The sequence below is a fragment of the Anas platyrhynchos genome, chromosome 25 (genome assembly GCF_047663525.1).
Source record: "Anas platyrhynchos isolate ZD024472 breed Pekin duck chromosome 25, IASCAAS_PekinDuck_T2T, whole genome shotgun sequence".
Taxonomy (NCBI): domain Eukaryota; kingdom Metazoa; phylum Chordata; class Aves; order Anseriformes; family Anatidae; genus Anas; species Anas platyrhynchos.
Genome location: NC_092611.1, coordinates 7527049 through 7539546, shown reverse-complemented (window position 1 = coordinate 7539546; position 12498 = coordinate 7527049). Strand labels below are relative to the sequence as shown.

General features: G+C 45.0%; 2 protein-coding genes across 3 annotated transcripts in view; one reads left to right on the top strand and one right to left on the bottom strand.

Annotated features, from left to right (window-relative positions):
* The window catches only part of BSX (brain specific homeobox), a 94037-nt gene that overhangs the window by 42375 nt on the left and 39164 nt on the right, over positions 1–12498 (top strand). The gene's annotated exons all lie outside the window — the stretch shown is intronic.
* UBASH3B (ubiquitin associated and SH3 domain containing B) overlaps positions 815–12498 on the bottom strand; it is a 66333-nt gene continuing 54649 nt past the window's right edge. Inside the window, exons 10-14 of the mRNA XM_027444139.3 lie at positions 11141–11233; positions 10340–10484; positions 7694–7800; positions 6639–6748; positions 815–5808 (exon numbers count right to left, since the gene is read on the bottom strand). Of these exons, the coding sequence (XP_027299940.1) occupies positions 5671–5808; positions 6639–6748; positions 7694–7800; positions 10340–10484; positions 11141–11233 (593 nt within the window). The 3' untranslated portion in view covers positions 815–5670. The remainder of the gene's footprint in view (positions 5809–6638; positions 6749–7693; positions 7801–10339; positions 10485–11140; positions 11234–12498) is intronic.

The window sequence follows — 12498 nt, the reverse complement described above, 5'->3', positions numbered from 1 at the left end:
GTACAATGTCCAGTATCACCACAAGACTCTGTTGGCAGAGCCTCTTTTCACGTTGTAGTTGTGTGCTGATTTCCAAAACGGCTTCAGCACATCTTCCTCTGGCAGATTTCTGTAACTGCCCAACGTTGAGTGCAAAAGACTAATTCCCTCTATCTTTAATAAGATAGGAAATATGGTTTAAAACAGTTTGCATTTGCAGGACGTGAGTTTGAGTAAACTGGACAAAATGGTTAATTATAAACGCATTCTGCATTCCATCTTTAATTCATTAGAACCTATTTCCATTGAATTTTCAGGTGCGTGGAAGTGTCACTCCATTAGTCTATGTTTGATAAAATATATGGCTTTTATGATAATCATGATATAATCAGTTTTACCAGAAAACAGCTGTAGGCCATAAAATGTAATGTAATTAGCTGGTTTGAAAGGAAAGAGTCACTAGCTGATTAAAAAAACTGGATTTTTTAATCCAGTAATCAAGGAAGAAGATGTGTATTATAAAGGTAGATAATTCTTTTGTTTAAAAGTTGTGCTCCCAGTGCCACATACCTGACAGTGAAATAACTTTTGGGGAAAAGCCATGAAGCAGGAGGGATGACAATGAAGCTGTCTGCCTCTAACCCAGAGGAAAAACCCTGTCCCTGTGCTGCAGGAAGAAATAGAGACTTAAGGGGGTTTTGTGCCATCTGCTGTCAAATCAATGAACTTCACCTTTAGTGAAGGGAGGAAAATCACTCGAGTTCCCTTCTCCTTCATTCTTCACCCCAGCAAAGTCCAACACAAAGAGGAAAACTTAAATAGGAAGGGCCAGGCATGGGAGCATGACATCTTTATTAAATCATCTATGAGGCATTTTTGTCTGACTTCAGAGAAATCCATTTAATGTAATAAGCAAATTAAAACGCAGTGGTTGTTTTAACAGTTGTTAGCACTTGAAGGTGAGATTAAAAACAACCAACCCCTCAAAATAAAAAAAAAATACAGATGTCACAGGTAATTACAGCTATTTTTGGCAATACAATTATTGTTTTTTTAACAGCAAACATTTTTCTCAAATAAATACAATCTGCTCACACTAAAAAACATAATAAACAGAATGATACAATAGGTTTAAAATGGAAAAAAAAAGTATGCACTGATAACATCAAGTTTTAAGAACTGTCCACAGAGAGAAACTTCAGAAAATACATTTCAATAGGAAGAAATAGAAAGGAACTGGCTGTGTATTTTGTGATGTGTGTATGGTTCCTGGATATTCCCCAGGGAATGAATTTTTGAGGAAGTGGTGAGAACTAGATAACAATTTAGTGATGCAACCAATCACACCTAATTTTTTTTAATTCATTCACCGTTTTAAGCATGTTTGCTCCCACCATCTCTGCACATCTATTTTTGAAGTTCAAATAATTTCCCCTATATTTAAGCACTTCTGTGGTTTAACTATTAAACTTTCCTTTCTAAACAATACATTTCTTATGGAATTTCAACGCACTTTAAGTTGTGAAGCATTGCAAACAAATTTCCAGCTCTGGGTTTTAATGAGATTTATCTAATTATGGCCTAACTCAGCTATTTAGCATTGCTCTTTTTGAAATGATCATGAATATAATCAGACTCTCACCCCACTCTTATGCATTGCTCAGATCAGGACTGGGAGGGCTCAACCCCAAATTGATGTCCGGCTCCCCTGTATTCCTTGTGAAGCCAAAGGCAGGTGAGGGGTGGGAGCCTCTGGTAGGACCAGGATTTGTGGGGCTTCATCCCAAGCCTGGGGAAATTAGGAGAAATCTTCCTGTTTGTGTCCCTGGGCTCTGGGTCAGGCGTTCTTGAGGACCCAGAGGGAGAAGTCTCCAACCCCTTGTTCCCAGTTCAGCAGCTAAGTGGGAAGGCTGAGTGTGTCACAGCGTCCCAGGCAGCCCCTTCCCCGTCCTCTGACCTCTTCTCCCCAAGAGCTGTGGTGAGCACACAGGGAACGGTTACAACGCCAAAGTCCTTAGGATATTGTTACCCCAGGGACTCAAGGCTGTGGATACAAAATACTACACTGAGCAGTAGCGTTCTAGCATCTCTTGTAGCCTCTTCGTTTTGCAGAATTACCTCTCATTGCCTTCACAAAGAACAATTCCTGCAGAATTATTTAAACAACTGCTTGTCTGGTGATGTAAATCGTCATTTTCAGAGTAACATTGATACTAGAAGCTAACAATAGGAAGAAAGGAGGCTCTTAACATCAGCTGCCTGTTCTTTCTGACACTGTTCAGACTGAGTGAAAAGGGAAATGATTCTTTTTTTTCCCTCTGAAGTTATGACCTGCATCCTCAGTTTATGTAAAGAGGCAAAGCTCTGTTGATTTGAGTATACAGGGGCAATTTACACTTGCTGAGGACCTGGCCCCGTGCTCAGACTATTTAAGCATTTAGCTGTAGCTACCACTGCACAAAATGTAAGGTAAGTTCATGAAACTCTAGACCTGGGATCTGTATTAAGCTAGAAAGTTATCCATAGCAGAGCTCGAGTCAACAGGGGTGGGACGAGCTGCGGTCTCCCCCCAGCTACTTCAGCACAGGGAGATATCAAGTCCAGGGGTACAGGCCCTTTGCAAAGACTTGGTCAAATCTGAGCTTGGTCAAATGTGCCAGTTCTGCCCCTCTGGCTGCTGAGTGCCATCCCATCAGCAATTGCTGTGCTAGAGTTTGATCCATGTCTTTTTCTAGTCCAACCTTTTAAGTTACAGTTGATGGAAATACTGGAAGAACAGTTTATTCTTGGCAGGTTTTCAGCTTTATTCCTTAATTGGGAAAAGAGGACAAATCTAGGAACTGCTGTTTGCCTTCTACACCCTAGTTGAACTCTTAGGATCCGAAGCAGCTCACAGTTATGGTAAGAAGACTTGCACCCACTTCAGGCAGATCAAGCCTAACGTTTTTCTGGGACAAAACCCTGAAGCGATGTTAAATATACATTAATGAGCAGCAGCGGAGTGGAAGTGAAGCAGCAACTGTTTTGTATTCTTAACATCTTAATTAAAAATTGAAAAGGAACATGTTTCTTACTTTTTCCCCCCCCAGTTAGCCCTAGCAACATGAGAACACTTAACACAAAACACCTAGGAGAAATCCAAATGCTGGAAGAAAATAAAATTTTCTTTCTGAGACTTTTGACACCTGAAAAATCTAATGGCAGGTAAGACTACAATTGTCAAAATACTTTCCCAAGCATCCAAAAATATATATTTTTAAGAAGAGAGTATTTTAACACATTCTACCTTCTAAAACAGAGTACTTTTTTTTTGTATTACTCATTATATGCAAAGATCTGCTAGTACAATATTCAGATTGTGCCTTCAGCTTTTGTTCCCTCTCTGTTTCATGCTTCTGTCAAAATAAGTTCTTTGTAATGTGGCTTATCTGCAATAGGACCTAAGTAGCCTGTACTGTTTTGTATAGGTGATATTTGGCATCCCTACTCACATCTTGCTGACCCATAGCATGAAACAAAACCCCACCTGGAGAATCACACCTGTATCAGTAACCAAATCAGTTTTTGTGTGATTGTCACCTAGTTAGTTTTAAAGAAACTCTTTGCAAATGTGCAGTGAGTAAGCAAGGAGGAAAACAAGCCAGAAGTGCTCTTCACAATGCCTGTACACAGCCAAGAATAGTTTAAATTATAGTTTAAGAACTAAAGTGACAGCAGTGTAACTGCACCGGAGCAGTTTCCTTCTGTCATCTCATAAGTTATCTCCCTGACTTTTTAGGATACATCCCTGGAATCATAATGCACTTATGAGTGGCCTACTGAGCATCACATAGTCATAAATGTATAAATAACGGACTACTGGCATGGATCGTGACCATATTGCACAGGATGAGCTCTCTCCTGACTCAAAATCTGTACAGTGTTTTCTATACTTGCCCTGGCAAGCCCAAGATTGACTTGTTAAAGCAGCGACAGAGCTCAGCTACATCCTGTTAAGGGATCTCTTAAGGGATCCCCTTACATCCCAGCTGCAGGGGCTTTGACTTTATTTAGGAACGAGGGGTTGCAGTTTATGGCTCCTTGCTTGTTCTGCCTACTGAATGTGCAGCCCCATCTTTTCCAACTGAAGGTAAGGCCAGTCCTGCCAAAGGCTTGATGGGGTAAAAGAAACTCACCCAAAAACAAACTTTGATCTGTCTATGACTAATATGCTTTTGCCAAAGCTGGCTGGTATAAACCCCTGTGCCATACAAACACTTTAAATAAGGATACTAACGCTTGCTGCAGGAGGAAACATGGACAGAAGAGGGGAACTCTAGGATGCCAGAATCTTTTCTGAACTGCCTTTGATGTTATTTTGGGAATATTCAGAATTATGCTCCAAGCCAAGAAAGGAGTATGCCCAAATCCTTTTTTACCCCATTTACACACATTTTCGAGTACCTTCTTAAAGTTAGCCATACAAATGTCTGCAGGAAATTTTTGATTCAGGACAGAAGACTTAAGGTAATATTGTTTAAAAGAAACCTGGATAAAGAAACTGGATAAATAGCATCTTAATAGGACAAAGCACGCTGCTCCTAAATTTCAGTGTACTGTTTTTTCAGCTCTGCTTTGTCTTTACGACAGATGGCACTTAGGAGTTAACGAAAGGAAGGCAAGCTTGCAGCCAAGGCCGAATTTCAGTGCCGCCTTTTTGACTTTAGCATTACCCACTTAAGAAAGCTGCCTGCTGCAGAACCTTATCAGGGCTGACAGAAAACCTCAGGAGGAGCAGAAAACCACCACTGTGCAAATGACCAGCACAAGAACCCGGCAGAAAAGGCAAAGCCCTTTTTCAGGGGATATAAGTGACACAGACACTTTAGGCTGGGTCTGTGCACAAGAGTGGATTTCAATAATTTAAATAAAAGGGGAATAAAAAACAAAACAGCCTTTCTACATCCTCCAGGTTTGATTGGAACAGGCTTATTTCATCTCCACTTAAGAGCAACAGCTCCCGGTCATTGTTCACAACGGTGCTGGCTTTTGATGTGCAAGCTTCATCTGTAAGTGATGTGAAATTCAGATCTTTCTTCTGCTGCAGATCAGTGTCAATCTTTGCATCCACAGTATGCACACACCTAGCCCAGGGCCGAGACAGAGGAGAGAAACAATCTGATGCTGCCTGCAGAGGCAACGCTGACCTCTCATTTCCAGCTGGTGGTGGTAGGCTTTGTGAACGGTGCTGAGAACTTGGGGGTTGTGAGCGAGGAGGGTGTCAACACGTGGTCCTGAGCAAGCCTGCTAATGCTTTGCAAAAAATAGCAACGAAAAAAAACCCAAACACATCCTGAATGCTCGCCTTTCACACAGTGCTAGTTGTTACTAGCAGGGTGCAGAAGGCAGTACATGGTACTGGTGTTAACAGAGCTCCATTCAAGGTGGGAAAACTTACCCGAGCAACTCACTGAACAGAGATTCCCTGCAGTGCAAGAGGTTCAACCTATATTTTAATATTTTTTTCTCCAAATCAGTCCCTTTTGCATTTGCCTAGTTGTATACGAGCATTTTTGCGTGACTCTGGCCGTGTAAGAGATATGCTAGACGAGCTGTTTGTGTGATCCACGTAACATGGTAGGACTACTCCACTGTCAATAAACACAAGAACGAAGAGACATTCTCCGACGCTTAGAAAGGCCGTGGGTTTTCCTATTCCTGTAGTAAGGTTTCTCTCCAGTTAAAGCCTCCAGTTGGTCCATGTGTGAGAGGGAGGATGGGGGGGTCTGTAAGCTGCCAAACACCTGTATCCCCTAGTTCTTCGCATGAACAAAACCCCAAGTAGGGAATCTGTGCGGAGAGAAGGAAATAAAGGCAATAAGCAGGGATTGAACTGCACATGGAGCTCCTGTGCTCCTAAAGAGAGGCTCTTGTCTCTCTCTCCCTCTCCCCAAAGCCCATTTGCAGGAGATGACTGTAGGATTCTGGCGTGACGGCCAGATTTCATGCAGCATTGTACACGTAAAACACTGGGGGAAACAGGTAATGGTTTTGTAAGGTAGCTTAAACACGTTCAGTTCAAACCAAAGGTGTTATGTTGGCTGGCGTAGACTCAAACCCCAAAGGCCAGTGCAGGTATGAAGGGGAAATATGGATGAGGTTGTTTTTGGGGGTGCTCAGATCAGCTGTGAATATCCTAGAGAGTGTCCACAAGGCTGGCAGATGCCAAAGCCTTTTGCAGGGCTGGAGGAAAGGAATGAATGCAGGAGACCCCATTATCGTTTTCAGGCTTTTTTCCTGCCTGTGAACAGCTGTTTGGAGTAGAACGAGAAAGGGAAGGGTTGTAGGAAGGAGAAGTGCCCTGGTTGGGGTGGTTTTAGTGCTGGATGGCACTTGGGGTGTTCTGTACAGCCTGGTACCTACGGGATTGTAGCAGTGGCACTGGGTGCCAGCTGTAGGTGAGCATCGTATCCCCTGCTATCTGTTACAGAAGCGACACGTCAAGATAAGCCCCTTTAACTGATCCGCTTTCCTCTCGTGACTTCTGAAGTGAGTGAAACCCAGTAACAGGCTGAGCGATCAGTCGAGAGGAACAAAGTGTCCTCTGCCTGGTTAAGCAGATTGCAGGCTGCTTTCTCTCTTTTTAAAGCCAGTGAGCTTTACCCCTCGCTGGTAATTACCTTTCGGACCATCTGTACAAAGTCCTTGGAGTTCTGCGGCGAGAGCCCTTGGAGCTGGCAGGTACAGGCCTCCAGGGAGGACGCGTGTGCCACTATCAGGATGTTATTCCCTGAAATACAGCGAGAAACGCAGGCTGAGCTGGGAGAGGAAGCCAGCTTTAGGGACGGGTGCCCGAGATGCAGCTGACCATTAAAAAATTTCCAAACAGGTTCAGTTTGTTATTTAAAATCTCATTAAATTATGTGAATGTGGGATAAGGCATGGTTTAATGACTTGTTCAGAGCATTTCTCAATTTTCAGGATAAGCTCTGTGCTACTTATGTTTAAAATGGCCTTGCTGAGGAAAACAGGAATTGCAGTGAGACTCCACCTGTCCTGTGAAAAAACACTTTTCTTCTATTTAAAAATTAATTCTGATTAAGACAAGCACTTTAATCTCAGTTGCTGCTTTTTCACCCCATTTGCTTTAGATTTCCATTTCCAAGATCCTTTACGCCCAATGTTGCACAGTGCTATCAAGGCTTGTGTGCAAACTATTAAAATGAAAGGTTTAGAATTTGGAAACGGATCAGCGAGATGAAATTAATGAGATCCCCAGAATTTTGGAACATCCTGTTCCCATGCTGTGAATGCAAAATAGGAGCTAGAGATTTTTTTATTCCACTGTTGCATTTGGAGAAACATTCTGCAGTCTTCATGGGTTATATATTACAGAAGAATAGCACAGATAGGGGGTGGCAGATGCCCCGTGTGATGCTGGTAACAGACAGCAGGGTGCCAATAGCTTATTTATTCCCTGGAAGAAGACTGTTTGCATTGTCTTGGTGTCTGAAAAATACTTCTGCTACTGAAGCTGAAGGAGCTTTCCTGTAGGCTGAGCTTATCTAAACTCAGCTCTGCCACACACAGTTTCACCTGGCGTTTCCAACCCCTCTGGGATAGGGGATGGGAGATTTGGTTATGGGGTTTCACCTCCCTGAAGAGGGAAGGACTGGTGAGGAATATCAGCGTTCACATCCCGGGGAGCCTTTCTCATCCCCTCTGGAGCACTTACCTTTGCCTTTACATTCACTGATGATTTCTTTTGTTACTTGGTAGCTTCTACTTATGTACGTATCATAAGATTCAGAAACCACCAACTTGCTGACGGGAATATGAGGTCTGCGAGCAGAAAAACAAGAATGGTAAATTAGGAGAAGAGCTAAAGTTGTAAGTGCGAGTGATGATTCCTCTGAGCGTACTCATGTATTTAACTCTTCTAATTTCCCAGGTCCCCAGAGCTCAGTGTCAGGACCACTATGAGGATTTTTAAACCTCCAGACCGAGATGTTTCCCTATTTTCCAGTAAGACATTTTTGATTAGTGGGGAAATTAAGAAAATGTTTCCTCTCCTGTGGACAAGTCAGAGGAGGCAGCCTGTAACGTGCTGATTCCAAACGTGTTACTTTGGCTATGCCATGCAGCAATGGCAATAGCACTTTGCATTTACACACTAGATCAATAGATTTCAGGGTTCATCCACCCAAATAAAGGGAGTGAAGGGCAGGAGGACAAAATGTATTGTGCTGCCAGGGCTTGCAGCCTGGTCGGAGGGTGGGCAGCAACACCCGTGGCTGCTTCAGGAGAGCTGCAGTGCCTGGAGCAGGCAGATGCTGCCTCTCCTTGGTACTCGTGTGCTTTGATGCTGAAGGGCAGGGGCAAGCTGCTGCTTTGGCTGTCTGTAAAGCTGCATTGCTGGGAAATGCCTGGAATTAGCCGGCCTCCTCCTGGGCCAGGGCGTTTAAGTGAATTGCCCGATGGGGCTCCAGCCAGTTGTTCCAGCTGGAGCAGGTTGATGTGTGCAGAGCAGCACAGGATAGGAAGCAGAAAGCTGTATTTTCATGCCATGGTGCAGGGAAAAGATGCATCTTTCCCCTCTGTTCAGTGACCTGAGATGTGCACAGGAATCACCCGTGTGACAGGAGGAGAGAGCACCAGGAGGATGTCTCCTAACCCCCCACCTAAGCAGCTGACCACACACAAGCAGGCTCTTTCCTTATGCTGAGAATATTCCTTTGTGGAGCAGCCACGCTCCTGGTCCAGCTGCTGTGCTGAGCCTGAGCCACGTGAGAGCCTTTCAGGGCCAAACACAGCGCGAGGACCTCTGCTGAGATACCCTTGTGCTGGAATTTCAGCTGCAGACCAGAGGGATGTAACTCAAGTGGCTTCACGGTATAATTAGGCATGAAAAAATCAGGTTTTTTTAACGTTTCAGCTGCTTACTTCACTTGAATGTTCTTAAACAGCCGGGTGTGCTGGGACTACGGGAAACACCAGCGGTTCTGGTGATATCACAAACCACAAAAGCTGACACACAAAATGTTTGTCACCAAGCCCATTTCTGTGGAAGTCCCGTGTGTGTGCGCTCTGCGTGCGCTGTAAAGGTTTTGTTTTCACCCGAGACTGCTCAGCCTGCGATCAGGCTCGTGCCAAAATAGAAAGGGCTGGTCTCTGCGAGAAGTCATAGTGACACAGATATTTTGGTGGTGGAGGACTGGAAGCGTGCGACCTTTGGGGAGTTTCTTTTTTTTTGGGAGCTCTTCAAGCCTGGCTTGCATAAGTGAATCATAAATTTGAGAGTAGGAAGCCCGAATAGATCATCCTGTCTGTCCTTTACCACATGGCAATTTCTGCTGGGTTTTATTTAGCCTTTTTCGGTGCGGTTTACGGTAAAAAATGTAAAATGTGTGTGCTGGGCTGAGGGCAGAATGGCAGAGAGAGCTGGGGATGTGGCACCTCACCAGGCACCAGGACTGATCCGGCAGCCACAGGGCTGAGCAGCAGAGCTGCTGAGCACCAGGCAGGTCACCTCCACACTGCTGGAGCTGAGCAAATCATCTATATATTTTCCCGAGGAGAGATTGGTGGTCTTTACCCATTCACCATTCAAATGTTTTTTAACCAGAAAGTAGAAATAATTACTGAGGAGTGATGAATCTTTTGTGTTCACCTCCTTGATATCAAATCTCTGAATTCTGATGATTCAGGAGACCCTGCATTCCCGGCAGATGTAAACGTGCTCCCCAGGATGTTGCAAAATTTCCAGCTAAGATCCCTCACCACGCTAATCAGGACAGACAAACAGACAAGCTTTTTCCCCTGGGGAAGGGCAGGGCAGGCGTTACGGAACCCATGATGTGATTTCAGCCCATAAACACGATGGTCAGTGCACTGAGTCAGCAAAACTAGTTCTGCTGTTTCCTCCAGACTCCAGATCAAGGCAGCACAGCCTTACCCGGGTTCATCAAACCCCTAAGTGTTAGGAAAAGGGCTTAAAAAAAAAAACAAACCAACAAACTTTGAGGATTTCCTGGGCATGCGAAAGGTGCACTGGAAGGAAGGAGGGCTGGAACGAGAGCCCCCATCATCAGCAGTAAGCTGCACCTTGCCAGTGCCCTGGGGAATTTGGTTTATAATAAGGTATCCTCAGGTTGTGTTTAACACAGCAGCCTCCAGCCTGCTTTAAGTTCATTCTGGGAGCTCCAGCAGCTCTTCCAGGCACTGCTTAAATTTACAAATTCAGCAGAATGTTACTCTTTAAAACCAAATCCCAAATATCCATGGACCCACAATGGATATGTATCCACGTATCCACAATGGATAAAGGGGATAAACAAATCCCCAAAGCCATCCACCACCCCCTCACCCCCCTTTCTGCTACCTGTAGGTTGTATCAACGCTTAGAGTAGCTGCAGCTAAGTCCATGGGGGGTATCCAAGCAGGTAGTGTGTTCCCAGAGACCCACTTGGTCCATTCAAACAAGCCCGGCTCTATTCGAATTTTCAGGTTGTTCTCTTGTTGCATACCTGGAGGAGGGAGAGAAGAGACAGTGACAGCATCTGGGGAGGAAGGCAGTGAGACTTGGCAGCTTTAATACTTAAGTTTGATTATAAATGATCTTTTCTTGCTCAGTAGTTGGTTAACAGTAGCAGTGGAAAGAGGAAGCGGTTGATCTATGCACTTGGCATACGATGCACAAAGGCGTGTAAACCTCTGGGCGGCAAATTCCATGCAGTCACCTAGGTGTGACTGCGTTTTGGAGCCTTTTTTACAACTGCCTCAATGCCAGGAGAGGTGATGCCCCACCACCATTTCCCTTCCCAGTTTGAGCAGTGCATTACTCTTCCTCATGCAGCACCGAGAAGCTGCAGGAGCGCGGAGCTGGATGTGGCCCCTGCACACCCCTGGTTTCTGCAGGGGACACAAATCCCAACCTGGACCCACAGCTGGCGATGGGGCCATCAAACCACTTCAAGCACACCACTTCCCTACACGCCTGGCACACCATACAACAAGAAAAGGGCTCCTTGCAGATGGGTGAAGTACACTCCCATGGAAATAATCCTCCCCCCGAATTACCATTTGCTCTGTTCCCCGTGCCAGGTTGCCTTTTATCTGGTTGGCAGTGGTTTTTCCCAGAAAGTGAGAAGAATGCAGCCTTTCCTGCTTGATGGGTCCTTACCTTTCAAGATGTTGTGTGCTGTCTGCACACACCGGAGGGACGGGGAGCTGTAGATGTAGTCTACAATGGTATTAGTTTCTAGCAAGGCTTCACCTGCAAGCAAGTTTTAACACCCATGAATAAAAACAGACAAATGGCACCGTAACAGCAGGGTGCAGGTATCTGCCACCCTGCAAGGAGCTAAAGAAGCTTCCCAGCTGCACTGCTAATGTTTTAGGAAGTGAGTGTACCCATGGTATTTTATTGCTTAACTGGTATGCAGAGAAAGCGCAGCAGCTTTTGCTCAGTTTGTCCCCTTACATTTAGCCAAAAAGCAAACAGTGCGCTGAGAAAAATAGTAGCGAGCTTGAATTTCATTTAGTTTCATCTCTAAGTCGTAAATCAGAATGATTCGACTTAATTCAGACCCAACTTAATTCAATTGGCTCGATTCTTTGCTGGTATAAATTACCATTTCATTACACAGGTGGAAGATCACTGCAAATGAGATAAGAATCAACTCCACTAGTAGGGTTATTAATATTCTTGCAAAGCCTAAGGGAGCCGAATGAGAACGGGAGCATTGCATGGACTTGCAGTGAGTTATGTTTTTGTTCTGTTTGAAGAGGCAGGGCACAAAGGTGGGAGTGAGAAGGGGTTATTAACCTCGACTCCACGTGTTTAACGATGGCTCTAACCATGTCAGAAGGAGCTCGAAATCTCTTGAGAGAAGTGGGGCAATTTAGAAAGAGTGGTGCGTGCAGCAGCCTCCTGGCACGGGGATGCTGCTCATTTGCTTTGGTCGGAGGAGGAATTACGCTTCCAGCAGCCGTCAAGGTCAAGTCCACGGTGCTGCAGTGGGAGCTGGTGCTTGCAGATGGCTGGTGGCGCCTGGGTCACGTACGCGGCCGCGTGCTCGGCCCCGTGTAACGATAGCAGCAACGTGTGCTGTGATGGCTCCCAGATTCGCCTTCTGTTCCGTGCACGCTGCCAGCCCTGAAGCCACACGGCCTGGGGAGCGATCGTCCTGCAGCACTGTGCGGTGATTTATTTTTGTTTAAAGAGCAAGGGGAATTTTAGCTGCCCTAGTTTGAGTGTGACCAACGCGAAGGATTTGAATTTGGGAAGATGCTAAGTGCTGCTCGCTGAAGCTCACGTCCTTTCAGGGCCTTCTTTAATCCCAGTGCTCAATATCTGCTCCTTCACTACTGAATAATTTTCTCTCTATACACAAACCAACAGGCTCAGGAGCCGGGGACAAGGATGGGGAATCGGGGACATACCAGAAATAATTTGGACTGTGTTTTTGCCACATATACCTGAAGCCAGAGAGGCTGCTAAAAGTATATTGGCTTAGCGAACTACAGATCAAAATTCAG